This window comes from Ambystoma mexicanum, chromosome 9, assembly GCF_040938575.1.
Source record: "Ambystoma mexicanum isolate Mex_15411 chromosome 9, UKY_AmexF1_1, whole genome shotgun sequence".
NCBI lineage: Eukaryota > Metazoa > Chordata > Amphibia > Caudata > Ambystomatidae > Ambystoma > Ambystoma mexicanum.
Genome location: NC_090931.1, coordinates 788,497,830 through 788,523,079, shown reverse-complemented (window position 1 = coordinate 788,523,079; position 25,250 = coordinate 788,497,830). Strand labels below are relative to the sequence as shown.

The 25,250-nt window shown below is 48.2% G+C and overlaps 1 protein-coding gene across 1 annotated transcript in view; it reads left to right on the top strand.

Annotated features, from left to right (window-relative positions):
- The first annotated feature begins 253 nt into the window (after window positions 1–253).
- Window positions 254–25,250, top strand: part of ANKRD44 (ankyrin repeat domain 44) — a 1,456,106-nt gene continuing 1,431,109 nt past the window's right edge. The window contains exon 1 of the mRNA XM_069615727.1: window positions 254–450. Coding sequence (XP_069471828.1) covers window positions 403–450 — 48 coding nt within the window. The 5' untranslated portion in view covers window positions 254–402. The remainder of the gene's footprint in view (window positions 451–25,250) is intronic.

The following is a 25,250-nucleotide window of genomic DNA, read 5'->3' as shown; positions in this document are numbered from 1 at the left end:
CAGGCTTGAACTGCTTGCTCTAGGAGGGGGAGGGGGGGCGGCTGGCTGGGCGACACCTCAAGGCTGCAGACAGCAGGAGGCAGCCTTGGCTCGCGGTAGAGGAGGGAGTGATTGGAGGGGGAACCAGGCAGAGCGAGTCGGCGTTGTTGCTGCTGCTCGTCTGCGGTGATGTCAGGGGTAGTGGCAGCAGCATCGGGCTTTCAGCACTCTGTACTTCCTGTGTCAGGCAGGCTCCTGTGAGAGCCGGAGGGAGGGAGGCAGGCAGGCAGGCAGGCAGGCAGGCTGAGCTTCCTTCGGGCAGAATTGGCACCGAAGGCTCCTGGACCAACTGCTGGATTATCCTGGTGTGGCGGTTTGTTTTCCTTTGCACCTGGCTAGCCTTTCCAGAGCGAGGAGCGCTGCATGTGGGCAGAGAGCTGGAGGATGGCAGTCTTGAAACTCACCGAGCAGGTAGGCACCTTTACAAGTCCCTTTCTCACACGTTGTGCAGGCTGCGTTTGGGGAAGTGTTTACCCTGCAGGGGCTACCACCGCGGGTGCCGTTCCAGGCACTGTGAGGTGGAAGAGATAGCGTTTAAAAAAAATGTTTCCCGGCGCGCTACCGCTGCTCTCGTCACACCTCCTCGCGTGTGTTTACAACCGAGCCTGATGGGTTTGTTTGGCAAATATAAGACGGTCATTTTCATGCACACGCGTGGCGCGTGCTCCACAAGCACGCACTAACATTTCTGTTGATTGCTTTAAAAAAAGAAAAATCTTGTTGGCGTTTTCCCCTCGTGATTTTGATGTGATCCCCCCCGAGGAAAGCGAGGAAAGCTTTCCCCTCAGTGGCTGACTGGATGAGGGGGATGTGTCTTTTAGAAATGAATGTCAAGTTTGGTTTCCTGAACCTTTTTGCGTGATGCACAAAGAACATGCACGTATGTTTTATGTAAAAAAAATGTACTTGGAGGGGACGTCACTGTAGCAAACTGACTGGATACATACGCACACGTTTCTGTTATGAACAGCCCCCACCTCCCTCAAGTGGCTGACTTCCGCTGTACGAGCTTTGGTTCTGCTTTTGGCTCCCTGTGGAGTTGCGGCGGGGCTACCCTGGCAGCTTGCCCTCGGATCCTTATTAAATGCAACATGTTGGCTTGCGGCGTTACGTGCTGCATGTTTCTCGTAATTATGATGGGGAGCTTTCTTATGCCAGGGATGTGCTGCTTGCCACCCGACCCGGTAACCTGTGCCAGCATCTCCTGTTGGGCCAATAAACGGCTGCACGTCGCCTGCGTTTGACAGAGGGGCCGGACAGACCTGTTCACCGAGGCCTTGGCTTCATTTCATATCCCCTGCTGGGGGGGGGGAGGAGGGTAATCCTTGGGCGGTTTGTATGGCCTCAAGTTTCTCTTGCAGAATGCACCCCCCGAACTCCCCACAGGTGGCATTGCGATGCCTTAGGAGGGTGGTACATCCAGGCATGGTCAGCGCAATGGAAAGGATGTTTTACAGTTAAGATACTCCAGTTGAAAATAAATAAATATTACGAGAGCACACACCTCATAAAAATGTCCCCCGGTTTCTATCATGGCCATGGGGAGATTGGAAGGACTGTATTCTGGAAGTTGAAGTTTTGTCTATAGCTTGGAAAGGGGCCACTGACGGAGTCACAAATGTAACACTTGCACACAGTGGGCTTATAAGAATATTGGTTTAGCACCATGGGGCAAGTATTACATTTTGAGTTGATATTTTTAGGTTACATTTTTTGGAGGGGGATTTCCTTCAGAATAACGCGTGTTTTGAAATTGCACCTTTTAAAATATTAGACTTTTGCACCAGCCAAAAAGTAGAGCACATTTATTTTTGCGTGCTATAGATTTCTCAAACACTGAGATCACCAGACGAGACTGTCACCAGGATGTCGCCTTTCCAATAATGCATTGTAGGAGTTGTATTTTTGGTGGGTTTTTGTATTGAGCAAATTGGACTTAAGAGTCTGGTACCAATAATTTGCACAAAAAAAAATAGTTCTGTGACGGGGAAAGTGTTGCACATGCGGCTTTCCCTGGAACAGGAGACTCCCCCCCCCCCCTCCCCTAGTAGGAGCCCTAAGCCGCTGGTTGTAAAGGGTCTCTGTTTAAGGCTTAGGCCTGGGTTACCTTCAGGTAAAGGCTTGCAGACGTCAATGAAAGTTATTGGGCCAGTCCCTTTGATTAAAACAGCCAAGTAACTGGCCTGTGGACCTGGCTTTCCTGGTGGCCCACTTGCCCTGTAAGCGAGTCCAAGCCTGGGCGTAGGTCATGGGCTGTCTTTATATAAAGGAAGAAGCTAGCCTTTGCTTTTGCTATGCTCTTATTTTTTACCATGTCAAGGGATTATTTTAAGGTCCTATGAGAAATATGGGATAAACTATGCTAATACATTTGCTAAATTGTATTGTAGTGACTTTTTACATTTGTAAAGCTAAGCTGATGGCAAACAATAAGTCATGATTTCTTCAAGTAAAAACAGAAAATAAACGAAGTCGCTCCCCCCGCCCGCTCCAGTGCATTGAGTAGAGCGCTCCATGGTGGTCTGCTCCTACCAATTTTTTTTCTACCTTCTTACACCAGCCCTTGCTGTACTGGCTAAATTTTGTACCAGCTCCTTACTTTTTCCAGACAATAATAAAATAAAAAAGCCATCTAAGTTAATATCAATTAAGTGAATGGTTACAATCAAAATGTTACTGGCCTCGATGTGATTGCTGCTCACTAGATTTGAGCCAGCGGGCAGGTGTTTTTTTTTTTTTCTTCCAAATCTGTGTGGTCTTTGAGACATGAGGTGAGGATTAATGCTGTAAATATATGATTTGGTGAAGTGTTGATATTTTAATAATTAATGCGGAGGCATTTTTGTTCCTTTTCTCAAATGAGCTTCCTATGAACGGTTCCGACAAAGTATATTCTCACATGGAATTTGGTGTTGTACATGTTTGCATTGCATGTTGGGGGGGATGTAAATCGCATAAATGCACAACTTACCAAGTTCTGAAATCCACCCTCTGGTGTGAACTAGTGTTGGCTGCTGCACAGTCTTCTAGGTGCCAGGACCTGTCATTTTAGAGGAGAACCCGTGACTTAACTGTTATGTGCTAAGTTTGGGTGGGATCAACCGGTCCTGCGTCATCTCTTATGCCACAATTGTCTTCTTTACTTTCAATCATCTTTATACTTTTCATGTGTTTCGTGACTTATTTGTATTCTCAGCTCCATTGCGTGTCTCCTCCCCTGGATGTCCCTTAGGCCCACTCGCTTCTGTTGGGACGGCACTTGGTTTGGTCTATTTGTGTCGTTGGCTCACCACGAGCACTAATATCGACCACTGAAGTGACGCCACTTGGTTTGGTCTATTTGTGTCATTGGCTCACCACGAGCACTAATATCGACCCCAGAAGTGACGCCACTTGGTTTGGTCTATTTGTGTCGTTGGCTCACCATGAGCACTAATATCGACCCGTGAAGTGACGCCACTTGGTTTGGTCTGTTTGTGTCGTTGGCTCACTATGAGCATTAGAATCACAGACTGTTGAAGTGTAGCTCTCTGGAAAGGTTTCTTTTAATTAGTTATTGTACAGTGAATAGTACCGCACCTTACCACACAAGGATTTATTGAACATTAGAATTGTGCATTTCTTTAATTGCAATGTCAATGGCGCAAGTTATCAAAAACCTAATGTAAAATGCAAAGATCACGCTAATTATGAACATCAAAAATTGCGCACAATACTGTAGGTTTCTAGCTTCTCTTTTTTGGATCACAAGTCACATGGGGAAAATTGTAACTCTACCCTGTTCTTAAATAAGTCCTTTACTCTACTCTTCTACACTGTACGTGTACACCCTGACTTAGGGTATGCATTACAATTCAGTCCCATCACATTAAATTATTGTAAAGCAATTATGTATAGTATGATTTTTCAATACAACAACTGTGTTTTCTTATATTTAATTGTCTATCTTATTGCAATTTAGGGGAACACACAATTTAAGGATTTTTTTTGTAATTAAACAAGCAATCCTGTAAATCCCTCTTGAGGGGCCTGAGCCTCCACAACTGAAGCACCCTCTTTAGGAGGCATTTAGAAATAACATTGAACCTTTGAATCACGTATTCTGTCGTTGGCCATTCATTGTCATTTATCGATGTACGCCTTCCACAGCCAACGCCAGTAGGGGCAATCCCTCCAGTAGTTATGCACTCGCTTCTGTTGGGCACTACACCTTTGTCAGAGGAGTTAATTTCTCAGTCGTTCAATTATGCCAATTCACCAGCTCCACATATCCCCCAGCTCGTGCCAGTAACTTTGCCCCCGCGGAGAGGCCATGCCTGTGTGGCTCTTACAGGTTGGCTTCTACCTCCTTCGTAACTATATCCTTTCTCCTGTGGTTGTTTCCCACTTTCACCTATTTACACAGCCTCTCCTTGGCTTGGTCACTTCTCATAGTTGACTGCTTTCCATATTATGGACCTGGAATTTGAGGCGGGTGGCTAAAAATGTCTGCCTGACAAGTCTGGTCTCTACACTACACTTCAAGGACTTCCTGAGCCAATCGCACAACCATGTTTCCACTTGTTCCAGTACCAGAAAGCGGTATTGCTGGAAAACACTTGTGACCACAAGTTTTCTTATTTTCCCTTTCTAGATCCGCCTACTTGCAGAATCCTCTCGTAGCTTCCCATTTTGCAAGCTGTGTGAGTTCCTAGCCTCTTCCGCTTGTCCGTGCACCTACTCTTGCCCTCTTTTCCTTTCTTCCTCCACAGAGTATGGTCTGGTTAGTCCGGGTGCTGGCACAACGCGCACTTCTCTTGCACACGGTTCTGGCACCATAAAAACACTACCCTGGTAACTGGCACAGTATGAAGGCTTCACAGTGTAGCACCCTGCATTCTTCAATCTTGTCTTCAAGCGACCTCAGTCACTGATCTCTTTTAATGATTGCGCCTTTTCGCAAAGGTGCTACAGCAAAATACATTCCCTGTGCTCAGTGATCCACTGCTTTTGTAGCAACCTGTGCCGGTCTTAGGGGCGGCCTCGCCCGGGCAATAGAAGAAAAATGTGGTGCCCCCCCACCAATGCACCCCTGGTCGATGGGCGGTGCCACATTTTATTTCTATCTCCCTGCTCCTGCTTGAAAACTGCCCCACTTCCATGCCGGAATGGGGTGGTAATCACCTCAACAGGGTGCTGATGCAAAAGCATCAGCACCCTATTGTTATTAAATGCTCCCCATTCCAGCACTGGGTGCATTTAATTTCAATAAGGTGTCTGGCATGCCTTCTCCTACCACACCCGCTCGGGGAAGCCCTTGAAAGACGCTACAGAGTTGGCGTGGTGGGGGCTAAGGCTGCCACTGGCGGTCGCCCGGGTGGCCCTGCCGGCCCTGTCCTAAGTCTGGCCCTGTTAGGTACATGTCAGATTTAACAAACGCCAAAAATAAAAATCCAATCTACTTATGTTCTCTAGACCACACACTCCTGCTCGTTTCTCCCCTAGAAATGTAACTCAAATGGCTCCTGCGACTTCAGCAGGCATTCATGTCTCCCAGTATCATCTCCAAATTGAAAGTTGCTGCCAACTATTTTTTTTAAAAGATTCCAGCGTAATTGTGTAATGCTATTAGCCTCCGGTGCTGCATATTCTGCAATAATGTTCGTCCACGTTTGGTAGAACGTGCAGGTTACTTCTGGCTCGGACCATAAACATTTTTTTGGTTCACAACGAATAAAACAATATCTGTCACTAAGTGAACTTTGACAAATTGGCTTTAAAAAGCTTCATGGTAATTGGAAGACCGCGTCCCGGTGCACGCCTAGAGTGTGGGAAAGATTAAGAGTGGCCGGCACAGGAATGCGGAAGTGCGTGCCGGAGAGCTTGATAGGCCGTGGCTAGGGTAAAAGAGCACGAATGGCTGAGTAGAAAGCAGACGGAATATTCAAATGGGGGAGGGTTAGTGGGAACTGGCAGATGTGAGTAACTGCCACTATAATAATTCCGTATTTTGAGATAATTCATGCTAGATTCCTCCTCCTGCTTCTAAGGGCTGTGCTTTTGTCCAATGAAACGCAACTCCAATTGTAAACCTAGGAAGGCTGCAGTGAAGTCGGCCATGCTGAGGGATTCAAATTTATGAAGTGCAGCCTGGCTTTACAGCAGATTTAAATGCTTAACTCATGACCTATCTACCAGGATGCACAGGCCAGGGTGCCTTTGAGCAAGCTCTGATGGAGCCAAGAAGCGAAAAGGTCTGCTTGCAACAATGGGGTGTGGGAGACGCACGCACAGTTGGTTGATACCCCCGAATTATGCAGAAGGAGGGGGCCCTATTTGGAGGCCTTGCAAGATTTTATGTCGTCTTCCTGCATGGGAAGTATAGAAGCAAGTTTGAAAGATTTAGAAAAATAGTTTTAAAGCTGCTGAAGATGAAAGTGAAAGAATTATCATTACATTCATGGACTTTGGGCAAAAAGAATGGCAAAAATATGGTGATCTGAAGGTAGAGTAGGGAAATGCGATGGGGGTTGGCCAGCTGGGGATGGGGAGTGGTAGAAAGATACATTCGTAGACTGATGATCCCAAAATTGATGTGTATTGATGTGAGAGGAGGATGTCATTGCATCCTATACTGGTAGCCAACCTATCAACAGCCAGATGTTTTGGCCTACAACTCCCAGGACCTCTCTCCGCTGTCTATGCTGGCTGGCGCTCATGGGAGTTGTAGGCAAAACACCACAGTGATGACAGGATGGCTACTCGAGTGAGCAAGGGTGAGAATGTGAGCAGTAGAGTGATGCTGTGCGAAGGGCAAAAATAGTCTTGGGGATTGTAACAGCTGAAATCCACGCTACTGGACAGTCTGGCGGCACAGCAGCAGGTAAGGCACATTAGTCAAGTGAACCACTTGACTTGTTGATTTTGCCAAAATGAGAGGTTAAATTGCAATCTGTGCAACCAGGGTTTGTGCGCAAGGTGAAAAGGAAATGAGAGGAGAAGGTCTAGCGCGAAGAAGGACGTAGACGGTGGTTTGTGAGTATGCAGAAAGGGTCAATTTTAGGTTGCCATACCACAGCCAGGGTTTGATGGCTCTTCAAAATTGTTGGCACTGAAGTTAGTATTGCTGTAAATGGTAAGAAGGGACACGTATTCTAAACATTTTAAAAATAGTCGCAGTATTAAGAAGAACATGTAGGGTTTTGGTCACGCAAATGACTAACAGGATAACAAAGTGCAAACGGCAAAATATAATCTTTAGGATTAGCCTTGTAGCATTCTACAAAACAAGCAGTTATAAAGGAAAGAGCGGGTTACAAAAATAAAATATTCTAAAAGATGCTACAAGCAAGCATAACGCTACAACCAAGCATAACGTATGCGTGAAGGGAGCAAGGTAAAAAAACCAAAAGACCATAATTAGGAATGTGAGATGTTTCACAACTTCTAGTGTTTGGCAAGTCAAATGTTTTACTACAGGTGATACTCCTTGGAGCAGCCTGAAAACAGTGTCCCTCTGTGTCACAAATGGTGAGCTGGTAAAGCGGCACAGTGTGGCAAAGAGGTACATCAGTACATCAGAAGGACCCCCTTCTTGGATGGCGATCGCCAGCTTAGAAGCAGGACTGTTTCAAGCTGCACAGAACCTGCGGAAGGAGCCAATGTGAAGCAGCACAACACGAGCAACCCACTCACAAACTGGAGCTTTCGTCCCCGCTGAAATTTGAACTGACAAAAAAAAAAAACACATGTTAATCTTTGCTTCCAGGTCTTTTATCTGACTGGCGATTTTTCCCAGTTACTAGAATTTGGGCTAATCAGAATTCTCTGGCAAACATTATGCAACTTGAAATCCTCGCAGCAGCATTAATAAAGTTGCCCTACCTATACGTTAAAAGTAATGCCTCGTAAAAGTCGAGTACTGGGGCCAGTCTGCATACCTTAAGAAATCCTGACTGCTTAATCCTCCCCCACGCCAAGAACACCTGACCCAGAGAAGAATGGATGCAGAGAAAAGCGTAAACCCCAATGCTTGCTTCCTTCATCCTTCAGCAAACTCACTCGGCCAAAGGAGTTGTGGAGGCGGGGTGATGAGGATAGTAAAAGCTGCTTCTCGGTCAGTCCTGCTTCATGGGAGTGCGGAGGATCTTCCTGGAGCTTGGGTCCAACTTAAAGACTACACACGCGATTCTGGTGTCCCTCTCCCTGGCAATCATTTCCTGCAGCAGCAATGGAAGTACAGCCAGCTCCGAGAGGATTTCCAGATGAGTTTGTTTTGGGGTCGATTGGTCCCACCAACCCAAGGGGAAAAGTCATCCTTTGCAGGGCTTCTCTAGTTGAGGCCAATTCGGAGCTTCAGCACAGCAGCAGGGCTTCACCAGGCAAACTAACGGTCCATGAGTTGAAGCAAGCATCTCTTCCAAGTTCTTCTTCGGATTCCTTCGTCCAGTGGTCGACTCTGCCTTCCAAGCAAAAGACCTCGCCTTTTGTACAGGTTTCTCCCTTTTTGTGCAGGTGTGAGTCACAGCTTAGCTTTCACTCACACAGCAGGGTGGACAACCAGCCAGCCAATCACCTATGGGTGCATTCCTGTAATGAAGGGGGATTAAGCACAGGGAGTTCTGGGCACCTCCCTCACTTGCTGCCCTGGCAGACACGCTGGAGCCAGAGGCGGGCTTCACTGGTGAATCCTGACAAAGAGAAAATGAACAAAAGGACCAAACCTGATTTGGCACGCAGAGTAAATCTCAAGAAGGACCTTTCCAACAAGAAATGGCAAAAAAATACTGGGGCCGTTTTGACAAAATGGGCACCCATGGGTGCTTTACTGCAGCTGCAATTGCAGCCAGTGGTAGAAACACACAATGGTAGGAAAAAGTAAACCGCTACCACCAGCCATTAATTGTAGAAACGGCAACATAAAAAATGTTATGTGAGAAACTAGACAAAGGGGATAGATGCTAAGTAACCCCTCCAGCACCCTATTGTAAGATAGTGTGTGCTGGGTCTAGAAAGTTACAAATGTAAGTAACTTCAATTTAACTTCACTGCTCTTGGAAACAGAACTTTAACCAAGAGAAGATATTTAAACCTTTGGGAAATCTGAGAGACTTCCTTGTGCCACTACACTGAAGGTGCTGTGTATCACAATGTAAAAAGATGGTGCCGTGGAGTTTGTCAGACTCCAAAACCAAAAGAAACAGTGTTCAAATCAATGAAAAATACATGAGCGAATGGGAACAGGGTCTCCCTCTCTCTAGGATAAAAAGTCCTAAAGTCCAGCAAAATAGCTTGGGGCCTCTAAGGTAGAAGGGAATTAGCACATTTCTGAGAATTCTCCCTAACGAGGCAAAATAGCTATTTTTGTTTTAATTTACAGTTCCGGACTGAATAACTAGGTTTAAAAGGCCTGCCAGAAAGTGGGATGAAGTCTGACATTGAAGCTCCGATGAAGAAAGAATACCCCCCCATTGGAAGTTGTATTAGGATAGTGTAAGGGGACTTGGCGTCCGTGTTGGAACGCTGACCTCGCAGACAGCATGTGTTTGACAAATATACACAAATACAATGAGTAAAGAACAGCAAACACATTGCATTATGTTCTTTCTCTTTGCTCTGTCCTTGCACCAGTGATGGAGTACATTCCACAAAAGGTTGCCAGACGTATTGTGGAAGACCACGGAAGTATCCCATAAAGCGACGCAATAGACAGTCTCCTCGGAAGACCTTCTAGCCCGGCACCATCTTCCACACTATACATGGGTATGGTTGTGTGACTTTTATTTTTCATCCACAAAGAGGAGGGTGGGTCTTTTGCTTGACCTCCAACTGCTCGCCCCCTCCATCCCTTTTATTTCCTATGAGCAGTTGCATATTGGTCGACCCCCCCCCCTGGTGGTCAACATATGGAACTGCTCTTCCTCCGTCCCAAACACGAATCCTCCACCTCCACTTCTGCCCTTTAACCTCTTCCCAGATACCCTCCCTGTTCTCTTCTTCTTAAGCGCATCCCTTCCCTACGCCATGTTGCTTCACGCGGACTCCTTCGCCCATCCCCCTTTTGTGCAACTCCCTATCTGCTCTGCCTCACTCCTACCCCTCAAATCCCCACTTTTCACTGTTGCCCTCTCGGATCTACTCCAGAGATTGCCACCCTCCCCATCCATATCTGCCCCCTTCCCCTCTAATGTGCATACCCAAGCCCTCTCCTCGTCTGGTATGTTTGAGTCCCAGCTCCTCACCGAGAGGTCGTTCGGTGGTACAGCTTGACCTTTTTAAAAGGTCTACCACTCTAGCTTGGCGACCACTTAATGACCAGCACTGCCTCCAATGATAAATTGAGGCCGAGCAGAAGGCCCGGTACCCACAATTCATGCTTTATGGATACAGGCACCTGTCTGTCCAATAGGAAATTGACTGGGAATACAACCTCATCCTGGCAACTTCTTTCTTGCACTACAAACAGGGTTGGATTTGATGTGCTACCCAGGCCCACCAGGTCTGAGTGAAACTGTTCAATTCCAGTTCCACTGACGTGTGTTTATATGGACTGCATATTTTTGTATTGCTTTAATGCAGCTCCCTAAAGAAGCTCACATTTCATTTCAAACTCTTCGGGGAAATGTAAGGCTACTTAGCAGATTAAGCATTCTGTCTTGTATTTAGCACTGGCTGTGCATGCACACCCCAAGCTGTAAAGCTGGTTATGCCCCTCTAATCCGTTTTGCTTCTGGGGGGCACTGAGATGATCGGTATCCGTGTATCCACCTGGGAGCGCGTGCAGGCGCGTGAATGCAGAACTCCAAAGATGGGATGGGGGAAAAGCTGATTGCTGGAATGATCAGATTAGTATCGGTTTTGCAGGCGCGATGCATTCATATGTGGCAGTGTTGATTACCTTCTTCTATGGGCCTGCAGTAAACTATGCTTTTTCAGTCTTCCCAGGGTTCCCATAGAGTTCTCCTTTGCGGGCCTTACTGACGGAAACCTAACAAAGTTGAGTTTTTCTGTAATTTGATAACCCTTTTTACCTCCTTTCATTCCACTAAACCAAGGCGTAAGAAAATGGTGGATGAGTCTATGCATTTGAACACGCGTGGACACCCTCCTTCCATTTAGCTGGTCGCAAAGAATCCTATTCTAACCAATGAACAAATGAGCCCTTTGGTTATTCCCCTTCGTCCTCCTATGCGGTTTTGCTCATCCAATGGTACTATGTGGTGGGATGCTGTTTTCTGGAGTGAAACCTCTCTTTAGCAGTGGTTCTTAACCTGTGGGCTCTGCTCTACCCACACTGCTATTAAATGTTGCAACACTTCGGGCACACCTAGGAGGTTTTCTGTTCTCTAGCAAACTCTCTGAAAGTATTCTGGAGCCACCTCAAGGCTGGCCCTGTTTTGCTTGGTGTTTATTTTGTATTGGAGATTGTCATGATGGTGTACTTATGCGTTTGTAGTATTTTTCATTGATAATGTAGCAAATCACAACAGTTTCTGTGGAGCGTAGCCCCGGACACCACAGTAGACTGACAATACAAATGCACCTACAGACCCCTACTCCGACCCCAGCTCAGACATCTTATGAGAGTATAGAATCTCTCATGTTGCTTTAACAGGAACTGAGAAATGCTGAATAAGCATCACATTTCTTCTTGTCTACCATCACAGATAAGGTCAAACTTAAGGAAGAATACCTTAAAACCTATTCCTTGCACGCCGATGTGCTGAAAAAAGAATATTTGCTTTTGATTTATTTTGATTTAAAAAAAAAAAAAAACATATATATAATTTTTTTTTAGAAAGCACATTCCCCTTTGGGACTGATTTAGTTTACCTCCTTATAAGCCATTTAAGGAGACAACAAAACGATGCCTAGCACACAAAGACAGCATTCCAGTCGATCTGTATGATACAATGGGCCTCATTACAACCTTTGCGGAATGGTTAATGAGTGCCGCATCGCGCCTGCAAAACCCATTCCGTAAGATTACGAGGTTCCCTCGCGGGACCCGGTAAGGATGCCTGGTAAAACCAGGCGTCCTTACCGGGTCCCGCGAGGGGACCAGGGAGCTGACAACGGGCCGGTCGTAATCGGCCCGTTGTTAGCTCCCTGCACCCATTCCCATTTATCCCTATGGGGGCTCAAATGGGAATGGGGAAGGTCCGGGCCCGGGTTCCCTGAAGGAGGAATTAAAGGGCCCTCCAAACTCAGAATGGCCCGGTAATTCCCCATTCAGGGAACCCGGACCCGGTTTTGGTGGCAGCCATGCCCTTATTAAGGGCATGGCTGCCACCAAAGTCTTAATGAGGCCCAATCTGTTTATCCTCCTCATAAAGAGATATCAGCCTTGACTCTCTGGTACGTATAGAGCTCCATCTCAATGGAAGATGGCCGTATCCCTCCTGAGGGACGGCCACCCACCCTCATACAACTGCAATAATTCACTAATCGATCTTATATCGCACATCACCTCTGCCACTAGAATGCAGCTGAGTCCCACGAAATAATGTGGTCCAGCTGGGCCCATAATCCATCTCCTTGACTTGCATACTCAGGCTATCACAGCACCCATCCACCAGCCAGATCTTCATGGGTCACCAGCAAGGAATTAGCCACCCACTATCTACCGTTCTACTGGCTAAAATGCACAAACGCACTCTAAAATCCCCTTCTCTATTTATTTATTTTTTTTATAACGCCCCTGATGCTGTTCCTGAGTTCGGTTTCTAAGCGCAGATCTGGGGTTCGAACCTCTGTCGCTCTGCGTGGTCCTGCTTCCAAGACTAGCGCGTTGCCCCTGTGCAATCCCTTCGTTCTCACACCTTGGACTTTGGACAAATGTCTACAACGTAAAGTCTATATGTATATTTTATGTTCAAATTAACTCGACTCTGCTCATGCATGTTGATATTTTTCCAAGGGCGTACTGTCGGTGTGTGTTTATTCCACCACTCAAAATGTCCATGGGATAAAAGTGCTGTTGTTTGATTAATTTGGCTTCAGATGTGGTACTGGGGTACTTGGTAAACCAAATCTATCTGTGTTTCAATGGACTTGATTGCTCTGGTATTCCATGGGGAGCACTTGCTGCATGACACTGTACAATCTAACATATGCATAATTAGTACCCTGGTAGGGACACTGGGTGCCAATCGGGATCCAGGACTTCTGGGCATTATGCGACGGTTTAGCCATGGATCCTGAGGGTCCTCATGGTTTCCATATGCCAGAACGGATGTTGTCTCGAACCCCTTCTGTTACTATATGGTCCTGACACTTTTCTTTTTGAAATAAATCATGTTTCTATTTGTTTGGAACACGTGTCTCCGCCTAGCACCTGGCCCTGTGGCTGGGTGAAAATACTCTTCTTTACCACAGCTGCTGGGTGATGCCGTCTCCTATGCTCCATCAGCACACCTTATGTGCCTTTGCTTGGCCTAGTTGGGCTTCTGGGCACATAAGAGGCCCTTTTGGCCGCAGTCGCGGGCAATAATGTTTCAATGTCTCCTGGAGTTTTCCTAATGAACCTTGCACTTTTCCAAAGACTGGTTTGCTGTCACGTAGGCTTATTTGTATGGATCCATTTGATGTAGAGAGACACGAGTGGCTACCAGGCTCTTGTAGGCTACAAGAAGGACCTAAGCAGCTCCCAGCTTTCCATTCAATGGCACTACCTACCGGGCGCCACATGCTGCTATTTCTATCTTTTAAAATGTTCAGCAGCATGTAAACCCTTTTCTTAGTGTACCGCGCAGCCATATATGTGTCTTAATCGCTCTCTGTCTCTCCCTTACATGTCTGTCTTGTATCATATGGTCTACCCTGCTGTCTGGTCATTTGAGAATTGCATTTGGCTTTCCAATGCCCCTTCCATTGACATCTGACAGACGTGTGCTTCCTATGCCGGCAGCCAGGTTCCTGTTCGTTTTGCCAAGCTTATATCCCTTTCACATAACACACACAACAATATAACCCACAGAATCGAGCACGCCGCCGTCCTCTTGATTCTTAGGTCAACGCGCAACCCACCTTTTTAATTAGCTGGGCTATGGCATGAGCTAGGCTCCGATGACATCGCAATTTACATAAATATTGCGATGATATAAGCCAACTCTGGATCAATACACTTGATCATCAAGCATGTTCATCTTGTGTTTGGGCAATTTTTGGGCAAACTGCTTAAGTTAGTGTGTCCATATGTCTCCCCAGTCCATTCCTGATCAACTTTGTAAATGATTGGTAGTTTTGGAAATCCTGCGCAAACTCACTATGCAGAGGTTGCATCTGCATAGTCTCTCTGTTGCACTTTTGCTAATGTCCTTTGTACATAAGTGTGTCTCTCATTAATAGTCTCGCGTATCTAACTCTTCTGGGGGAATCCCCATTGAATCTGGAGTACAGTCTGTCCACTGTTAGCTAACAGTGATGGCGAATATCCGGTATGCCCGCTAATTCTGCTAAACCACACTGCCGCCATTTTGACCAACCTCCCAAGGTAGGCCCGCCTCTCGTTTTCTCTGAATAGCCAGACATTTCATTTTGCACCTCAATAGTTATTTTTTTCCATCCCTATGCAGAGATGTGAATTATTACGTTATGTTAAAGGTATTTATATAGCGCACCCTCACCAATGTTCCCCAGGCGCTCTGGCGGATCTGTAAACGGGAAGGAGGGCGAATGTTTTACAATTAAATTGACTTACTCGATGAACAACAAATGGTCAGGGAAATTTCTCTTTGGTTACTTCTTTCTCTGCAAAGATAAAATGAAGATGTTATTATGTTGATCGTGAACAGTAAGAGAAATGGGTAGCGTGAGCGGGCGTCTTGATCTTGCCAGAGTGATGCCTTTGCTGGGGGTATATGAACTGTCTGGCTGATTAATATGTTTTTTCAGATTGGGAGAAATTCATTCTATGTCAAGACGGAGGCGAGCATTAAGCTTTCTCTTCTCTTTAATTCACTCTCCAGCAGTTTCAACAATTACATAATAATTCGTGAAATATTAGAATTTTTTTAAATTTTTTTTTAAAATAAAACTTCACATCCCATCATCCTCTGTGGTTCTAGTCTCTGTGACTTAGCCCTTCCTGTTCTTGTGTTCCTCCTCTTCTTTTCCTGCTCTCCAGATAAGTAACATCCTTTTTATAGAGCTCCGTGAAGTTTGGGTATTTTATATGCAAGTTATCATAGATTGATGCTATTTAAGAAGGAAATGTTATGAGTTTTCATTGTAGGACCAGAGCGCAGCGCAGCGTGACAGATTAGATTTGTTGAAGAGATTCAGCGGTTCCGTGTCGCATTACTCGACACATTAGGAGCCTGCCGATCCCTTCAGCGCAGCGTGCAGCGCTCGTCAGCGTGTTCGAGGCTAGCGGCCCCCACCTTTGAGGGGGCGGAGTCAGCGACGCGAGCGGGAAGCTTTCCCTTCCCGCTCGCGCTACAGAGTAAATATAGCCCCCACCTTTGTGGAGGCGGAGCGCGAGCGCCCGGAAGCTCGCACTCGGAGCGGGGGAGAGCCCCTCCGTTCCGTGAGAGTGTACAATCACGTGTGCAAATGAGCCTATGAGAGCGTGAGCGCTCGGCTCCTGAGGGCCCCCACCCTTGGGGAGGAGGAGCAACACACACGACACGGTGGAGATTCCGGATTTTGTAGGAATTTCACCGCGTTCGTGTCACAGAGCATTGATAAGCTCAAGGATTTAATGTGAAAGGAGATTTATTGCGAAGTAGTTGCAAAGCATATACTTGTAACTTTAAAGCAGAAAGCCCATATCTGAAAAACACTGCACAGCAGAAAAAGAACAAACAGGTGCAGCCTCATAGAGTGGAGCAGTGGACGTGCACCTACACCTGAAAAGGTATTGGAAGGCACCTATACAGCACAATAATGTCCAACTGTGAGTGGAGCGATGAGGAGGAGGCTACCTACCCAGAGGATTTAGCCTACAGCTTTAAAGAAGTGCTGGGAGACTCGCTCACAGAGGCAGTAGCACAGGGTGTGAGACCCCTGCAAGACAGGCTACATACCATAGAACTATACCTGAGTACTCAAGGTACATGCACCGGAGACAGCACGTCCACTAGGGTCGCTACAAAGGACCCCAAGGGGTGTATCAAAGCCCAGAAGAGCAAGGACTCTTCTGACCCCCCGGGCCAAACTGAAGGGGCGAGTACTGAGGCCCCGGAGGCTGTAGACGCTTTTAGTAAGCTAAGAGAAGCGTTCATAACGAGAACACGGGTGCCGAGCCTCGAGACCCCCTACCCAGGGGAGGATAATATGGGCAACATTGAGGGAGGTTTCCCCGAAGAGGAAACCCCAGAATCCCCTACCTCGTCACAAGAAGAGGCGGACAACGAAGGGGAAGAGAGCAGCCAACCTCCGCCGAGGAAAAGGCTCAGAAAGCTCAATAATTTAGAGGAAGATGAGACCTCCGATATGTTTAACCCCGAGATGATCAGGAACCCGAGGTCGTCTGAATGGGTTCCATCGCCAAGAGTGATGAAATACATGACGCAGAGATTGCGAAAGGCACTAGAGAAAGAGGTCAGGCAAAGAATGAGGGCAGAGTGCCCGAAACCAGAGTTGCCAGGAAAGGTAGCAGAGGCTCCGCAGCTTGACCCGAAAATGTTATCTTTTGTCTCAAAAGCGAACAAAGACCCAAGAAAAGGGATCGATCGCTCTTGGAAGAGCTGTCAGGAGAAGCTCCTAGACATGGCAGGACCACTAGCAAAGATCATGGATCTGGCGGAACGTGCGAAGGACACGGGAGAAGAAGTGGATCCAGGAGTTCTAGCAAACTGGACTCAGAGAGCAGTATGCCTGATTGGCAACATGAACTGCGCAATTTCCTCAGAGCGCAGGAAAGGGCTCCTGCTGAAAATTGACCAAAAGTTAGGCGATCTGACGTCCTATGAAGCGGGCGAAGCCGCACAAGGCTTTCTATTCGAGGAACCCTTCGGAAAAGAAATGGGGAGGTTTGTTGGAACATACACATCCCTAGAAAAGGCCCAAGCATCCATGAAAAAGATTTTCCCGACACAAATTTTTGGAGGGACCGGTCGGTCTAGAGGCTGAGCGGCCGGTCGCTACCAAGCATTCAGGAGGCCTCAAGGAAACAGAAGTAACTACTGGGAAAACAGGCAACCCGACACATTTTTCCCACCAAGGGGTCGCTTCCCGAGAGGAAGACGTAGCAGAGGACCAGGGAGAGGACACAATTCCTCCACAGGTGAGAGTCCCAAATTACCCACCAGTTGGGGGGAGAACAGCTTTATTCTGGGAAAACTGGCTAGCGCTTTCCAGCGATGCATGGGTATTGCAGACAGCGAGGGGCTTGCTCATAGACTTTATAGAGACCCCCAATCGGAGTCGAGCACCTCGCCCTCTAACGAAAACACGAAAAGAGATAGATCTTCTGCACTCAGAACTGACGCAGCTAGCACAAAAACAGGCGATAGAGCCTTGCGTGACCCCTCCCGCTTTTGTAAGCAACATGTTCTTGGTCCATCGAAAGGACAAAGTGAGACCCGTAATAAATCTAAATGACATGAACAGATGGGTAACGTACAACCATTTCAAAATGGAAGGAACTCACCATCTCAGAGACACACTCCGACAAGACGATTGGTTAGTGAGGATAGACCTCAAAGATGCTTATTTGACAATACCAGTTCGAAAAGATTTCCGCCCATTCCTAGCATTCTACTGGGGCGAGCAATTATGGCAATTTGCCACCATGCCGTTCGGCCTGGCATCAGCGCCTTGGGCCTTCACAAAAATTATGAAACCAGTAGCAGCAGCGATCAGGGAGAAGGGGATTCGCATGATTATTTATCTAGACGATATCCTACTGATGGCCAACGGCAGGGAGGCGCTCCATTTCCAGACCGAATGGGTAGTGAAGCTCCTGACATCACTGGGATTTCTAGTGAATCGAAAAAAATCGGAAATGAAACCAACCAAGAGAGTGGAATTCCTAGGTTTCGTGATAGATACCAGAGCAGCGACACTAGAACTTCCAAACAGAAAAATAAGAGATATAAAAAGAGAGATAAAGACATGTCTCAGCAGAACCGTGTTATCACTGCGCATAATAGCGCGAGTAGTGGGCCTCCTAGCAGCTTCCGTACAAGCAATATTCCCGGGGCCATTACACTATCGAGCCCTCCAGAGATTAAAGATAAGACACCTTCAGCAGGGTCTGCAATATCATCATCTAGTTCGCATCGACCAGGATGCCAGAACAGAACTGGAATGGTGGCTAGCAAATATGGAAGCATGGAACGGGAGAGCCATTTTCGGCGATCGTCCAGACCTGATCATGGAGTCGGACGCCAGCAGAGCAGGCTGGGGAGCTCGTTGCGGAGACCTTCAGACAGGAGGGAAGTGGAGCTCAGAAGAACTCAGACTTCACATCAACTGTCTAGAATTACTAGCAGGGTCATTTGCGATTAAGGCGTTTACGAAAGGGAAAGTGAACTCCTGTATTCTGTTGAAAATGGACAACATTTCAGCAGTGAAATATATCAATCATCTAGGCGGGACGAGATCCAAACTCCTGGCGGAGATAGCCAAGGATTTCTGGCACTCCTGCCTGGAATCAGGGACTTCAGTGGTAGCAGAATACCTACCCGGATCACAGAACGTGATAGCAGACTGGAATTCCAGGTACCTCTCGGACTCCAGCGACTGGAAGCTGGATTGAGTAGTTTTTCGACAGCTGGAAGAACGCTGGGGGCCGGTCCATACAGATCTGTTTGCGTCCAGACTGAACGCACAGACGGAGAGGTTCTTCAGCTGGAGATTAGACCCAGCAGCAGCTGGAGTAGATGCCTTTCTGCAGGACTGGAGGGAGCAGATTCTATACGCCTTCCCACCGTTCTTAATGCTGAGCAGAGTGCTGGCGAAGGTTCGCAGAGAGGCGGCAAATCTGATACTAATAGCTCCAATTTGGAAATCTCAAGTTTGGTTCCCAACTTTCATAGAAATGCTAGTAGACTATCCGAGAATATTACCACAAGGAATCAACCTGCTCACGGACCCAGTTGGGTCATTTCACCCTCTGAGAGTGAAGGGGACCCTGCCATTGATGGCGTGCAGGATAGCAGGAGACGCTGGAACCTCCCAGGCATTTCGGTGCAGGCTGCAAGTCTCATCGCCGAGTCCTGGGCTCCCTCAACCAGAAGGAGCTACGACGCAGCTTGGAATAAGTGGTTGTCATGGTGCAGAAGGAGAGATTTTCATCCCGTTTCTGCACCTTTAGTCGAAATACTGAACTTTCTAGCAGAACTGCTGCAGGACGGCAAAGCATATAGAACCATAGGAGTCTACAGATCAGCAATCTCAGCAGGGCATGTACCACTGGATGGTACGCCAGTAGGGGAAAACATAGCTGTGATTAGACTTTTGAAAGGAATAAGAGTCAGAAAGCCACCTCAGCCTAAGTACAAAGTATTATGGGACATAGCAGTGGTACTTAAACTGCTTTCAGATTGGCCCAGCAACAGGTATCTGTCATTAGAACAACTTTCGGGGAAACTAGCCATGTTACTGTGTATGGTATCGTGCAGGAGAGTCGCAGATGTGAAGGCTCTTGAAATAGATAGGAAAACATATGGACCGGAAGGAGTAACCTTCTACCTAGCAAAGAGAACTAAAACGGACTCGTCTACAATCACATATCCATACATGCAGGACTATTCAAAATGGTGCGTGGCCTCATGTATTAAGGAATATGAGAGTAGGACAGCGGAAATGAGACCAGCAGGTACAACTCAACTGCTTATAGCGCGCAGAAAACCTCACAAAGGCGTAGCATCAGCCACAATAGCCAGATGGGTCAGAGATGTCATGAGCTTAGCGGGCATTGATGTATCTGCATTTGGAGCACACTCTGTCCGAGGGGCGATGGCGTCTAAAGCATTGGGACAAGGCGCGACCTTACAAGATATCATGAAGGCAGCAGATTGGGCTAGTGATAAAACTTTTAGGACATTTTATTTTAGACCAATCAACACGATAGCAGGGGCAGTAGCGAGAAGCTTTGAACAAGCTTAATGCTCACCTCCGTCTTGACATAGAATGAAGATTCCCCCTGCTAATAGCGCAGGGAGCTCTTGATTCTATTAAAGACAAGGAGGCGAGCATTAAATTCCCGACCAAGATACACAGAAAACGGGATGAGTATTGTAAGGAAGGAATCAGGAATTGTGAATAACCATGATGACCGTTTTCTCCTCAAAATAGGGTGTGTATCCCCAGCCCTAACATATCTGTATTGTTTATTTCCTGACTCTAGGAGATGATCAAAAGAACGGATGACCGTATTCAAAGAGTTTGGATAGTTCCGATCAGATTGCAAGTTCCGAAGCAGGAGATCGAAATCTGCTGAAAGCAGGAAGAGTGTAGTTGTGGGCCCGTTGGCCGGTTAAAGTTACAGAGGATTGCAGTTAAGCAGTCAAAGACGAGGAGGAACACAGGAACAGGAAGGGCTAAGGCACAGAGACTAGAGACTAGAACCACAGAGGATGATGGGACTTGAAGTTTTATTAAAAAAAAAAAAGTTCTAATATTTCACGAATTATTATGTAATTGTTGAAACTGCTGGAGAGTGAATTAAAGAGAAGAGAAAGCTTAATGCTCGCCTCCTTGTTTTTAATAGAATCAAGAGATCCCCCCGCTATCAGCAGGGGGAATCTTCATTGGTAGTTGCTAGTTCGCTCTGGGGACCTAGTATCGCGAGTGTTCCTGATGAGTACAAATTAATTAATCCATTGTGTTAACGGGTTCTTCGACTAGCTGTGGCTATAAAGTGGTGCTTTGGTGCCACCTATAAGCCGAAACCAAGGCATTGGAGTACTGCTAGTGAGAGATGGCATATAAGGCTGTGCACAATGCTTATCCTAATCGCTATTGCTGTTTCCCCCCCCCACCCCATCCCCTCCCAAAACACACCCTCGTGGAATTCGTGGAACCTCTTTGAGCACATTATAACAAGCCTGAAAATCAAACTTTGCACTCAAAGTGCCTGCCAGTGTTTTTTCACAGCAGTCGTCTGATAGCTAATGGTCTCATTGGTGCTGTAAACGTGATACTGGTGTAATAAAAATGTCTGAACCAGGTCTGCCTTCAGCTGCTCGATTCATTAGCAGTGTGTGTGTCCTTCACTGAAATCCTTTTAAAAACAAGTATTAGCAACGCCAACAGTTTCGGCTTGTGTATAGGTATTATTATAGAGCTTTGCCAGGCCCTGCTATCGTATGCCCAGGCGCTGCGCCATTTTCAAGCTGCCACCCTTAATGGCAGTTGGTACCATTCCAGCAATGCCTGGGAAATACCTTTCCCATATCGACACAAAACCTGCAACTATTGGCATTGCCAGAGCTTGTTTTTAAGCCTTGAAATGGAAACTGGTAAGACATTGTCTTTCACTTCCTTTCTGCAGTTGAACGTGCTTTTCTTTTGGGGAAGTAAAACTGAGGTTAATGCGTGCGACACAGTGAAGTTATCGCATGCAAGGAGGAAGGAAAGAAGGGGGAGGAGTCATTTCAGTTTGCAGACTGCATTTTAAAGTCTTCAGTGTAATGGGCATTGCTTTGAAATTTAAAGAATGCACTTATGCAGCTTACTAAATTATTGATGCCCAAAGAGTGTGCAGTTGATGACGTGACTTTTAAAGCAGTCTTTTTTCCAATGCGGTCTTTGGCCTTTCCAGTTGTCTAATCTGCCTATTGAGGGTACTGATTGTCGGCCCTTCAGGAGTGGGAAGCCATCTTTTCACAGGCAACGGATATCCACACGTGTTCCCAATCGTACAAAAAAGTCAACTCTGACATGTACGATTACGGCGCTTTTGCCCATTACCAAAATTCTGACTGAAGCCGCAGTCGGAAATTTGGTATGGGGCAAAAGCGAAATGTATGTTAAAAGATAAAAAAAATTCCTGTTACACTGAATACGGGGAGCGGTGGTTGCGGGGGTGCCTGTCCCCTGCTCCTCTTGTTCGGTGTAATGAGAGTCTGGGGTGGCGGGGGACGATAAAGTAAAAAAATAGAAATGCCACTTTTGTGCCAGTACCGAAGGGAACGGTGTTGAGGGTGACTGGCGCCTCCCCCGCGCGCATCGCTGCAAGCCCCGGCACCAAGGACTGAGACCCACACGTCCGTCTTGGTTCGGGTTTCCCGGTCGCTCTAGCGCGGCCGGGAAACACCCCGTTTATTTGTACTGCACGCGACGGCGTGCAACGTAACGCCGCCTCTTGCGCGCCCGTCAACGGGCGGCGCCACACTCCTCCTTTTTCGGGGAGAACCAACAATTATCATTGAGCTATTCACTGCAAACCATACAACACTGCAATTGAAACAAGTCATGAAAACGACGGGGCAACGAAAACAAATCACAAGCCCTTATGCCGTGAACACCCCTTTATTGGCATCCACCCGGGTCCCCTTAGCTAGCCTTTCTCACCCTCCGGATCCTCAACCAATTGTCCCACCACGTAATCGGTGAGGCGAGCTGGTTTCCCTCACCCAGCCCTCTGGGGGTACCTCCGGTTCGCCTCCAGCACTGGTGATCTGTCCACCGACGGCCCCCGAACTGGGGACTCCGGCATGCAGGGTGGGTCTCCCTCGTTCTCCAGGACTCCTCCCAGGTCCGGATCAGGAGGTGGGTCAGTTCTAGGATCTCTGATCTTTTTGAAGAAGCTCACATTGCGAGTCACTTCCGACTGTCCATCTGACGCAGTCACCATGGAGCCCCGGACTGCCACGACATCCAGTGGCTCAGGCTCATACGGCAAGGAGAGTTTCCCAGGTGGGTGTCGATTGCGAATGAGAACCTCATCGCCCGGCTCCAGCTGTTGTGGGCAAAGCCCCCTACGCACGTTCTCTTGCTCAATTCTCACTTGCCGGTCCATTTGGACTCGTTGGTCATCAATCACCGCAGGTTCTCGCTCTCTGACCTCTGGCAAAAGTCCTCGCGGACACCTTCTGAACATTGCCTCCGCCGGGGCCACCCCCGTGGACGCTTGTGGCGTGGTGCGGTACACCCTCAAGAATTGGTACAGGGCTCTCTGTAGGGACTGCCCCTGTCCTTGGGCAATTCTAAATGTCTTATTGAGGGTCCTCATCAGGCGTTCCGCCTCCCCATTCGCTCGAGGCCACAGAGGCATGATCTTCCGGTGCACCACCCCGCAGCTCACATCAGTTCAGCAAACCGTTCACCCTGAAATGGCGCACCATTGTCCGAGCACAGCGTGTGTGGGAATCCGTGAGCCGCGAACAACTTTTCCACCGCCACCACCACATGCTCAAACGCCACGGATTCCACGAACTCCACCTCCGGGTACCTGGAGTACTCGTCCACCAGGACTAGGAAATGGGTGCCCATGGTGGTGGACCCAAAATCGGCATGAACTACCTCCCACGGATGGGTCCCCCTTGGCATCGCCTCGATGACCGGCTCCCGCTGTAAGGGCGAGGCTGCCTGACACCAGACACAAGCCGCCACAAATTCGTCCACCTTGCGTTCCAGCTCGGGGAACCACACCTTCATCCGGAGGCGGGCCTTAGTCTTGGTGCCTCCTTGGTGGCCCCGGTGTGCCAGTGCGATCACCTCACCCACCTTTGACTGGGGGACTACAATCCGGTCACCCCGAAGTAGCAGGCCCGACGCAGAGAAAGACAGTTCCTCACAAACCTTCCATAGTTGTTCTAAACCAGTCCGGGCCTCCTGAGTGCGTCCCGCCAGGGCCTCGAGCGCTGACTTCCAGGAGCCTTGCTGCATGGACTGCCTCAACACTTTGAAGCACTCGTCCTGTGCCGCCGCAGCCTCCAGCTCCTGGAGAGGCATGGCATTCGGCGTGGCTGCTTCTACCACGACTTGGACATGCTCCTCAGCTTCTTGCTCACAGATGTCACAGTCTCCTTCTCCAGGCGCTCCGGGCTGTCTGGATAGGTAGTCAGCTGCGTTGTTTACCCCTGGCCGGTAAACCAGGGTCACCCCATACTCCAAAAGAGCCAGCATCCACCTCTCATTGCGTGCCGGCGGTTTGGATGACGACCCTGCTAGGATGGGCAGCAGTGGTTTATGGTCAGTAACCACCGTCACCGGGCGTCCGAGTACATAGAGCCAGAAGTGGCGGCATCCCCACAGGACCGCCAGCGCCTCGCGCTCAATCTGCGAGTAGCGTTGTTCGGCGTCTGACAGCGCCTTGCTGGCATATGCGACTGGCCGGACGCCGCCATCACGGTCAACCTGTGTCAACACCGCACCCAGGCCAAATGGGCTGGCGTCAACGATGATCTCCGATGGTAGGGCAGGATCAAAGAACGACATTGTGTCCTCGGCCGTGAGGGCACCCCTAATGTCATCAAAAGCCGCCTGCTCCAGTGGACCCCAATTCCAGATGGTGTCCTTTCTTGTCAGGGGACGGAGGGGCTCAGACCTGGATGCCAGGTTCTTGATGAACCGGCCACAGTACGTGACCATGCCCAAAAAGCTTCGCACCTCTGACACAGATTCCGGTGGTTATGCCTTCTGTATGTCCAGTACATTTTTTGGGTCAGGAGACACCCCCCTCCTTGAACACGAACCCGAAGAACTCCAGGGAGGGGCGCAGAAATTCGCACTTCTCCTTATGTAGTGTGAGTCCCAACGACTGCAGCCTCTCGAATGTTTTCGCCAGACGCCTCAGGTGGTCCACCTCCGTCCTTGCGAACACCAGAATGTCGTCGCTTATGTTTAGGACGCCCTCGAGGTCGGCTAAGGCACCCCGAATGATGTTCTGGAATACTTCCGCGGCCGAGGACACCCCAAAGCTCAACCTCTTGTAGCGATATAGTCCCCGGTGTGTGGTGAAGGTGGTAATGTACCTTGAATCGGGGTGGAGGACGACCTGGTGATAGCCGACCCGGAGGTCGAGCTTCGAGAAGAAGCGAGCGCTGTGCACCTCCGCAATGATGACCTCCAGCTTCGGTGTGAGGTGCCTCTCCCTCTTGATGGCTTTGTTGGGGATCCTCATGTCCACGCAGATCCGGACTGCGCCCGGTTGTTTGAGTTTCCTTGCCACCACTATGGGGGACACCCAAGGAGTCGGGCCCTCCACCTTCTCTATAATGTCTAGATCGACGAGGCTGTCCTGTTCTTTGTCGACCTGCTCACGGAGGTGGAAAGGTGCCCTCCGATGTTTGAGGGCCACCGGCTGTACCGAATCATCAATGTGCAGCCGCACC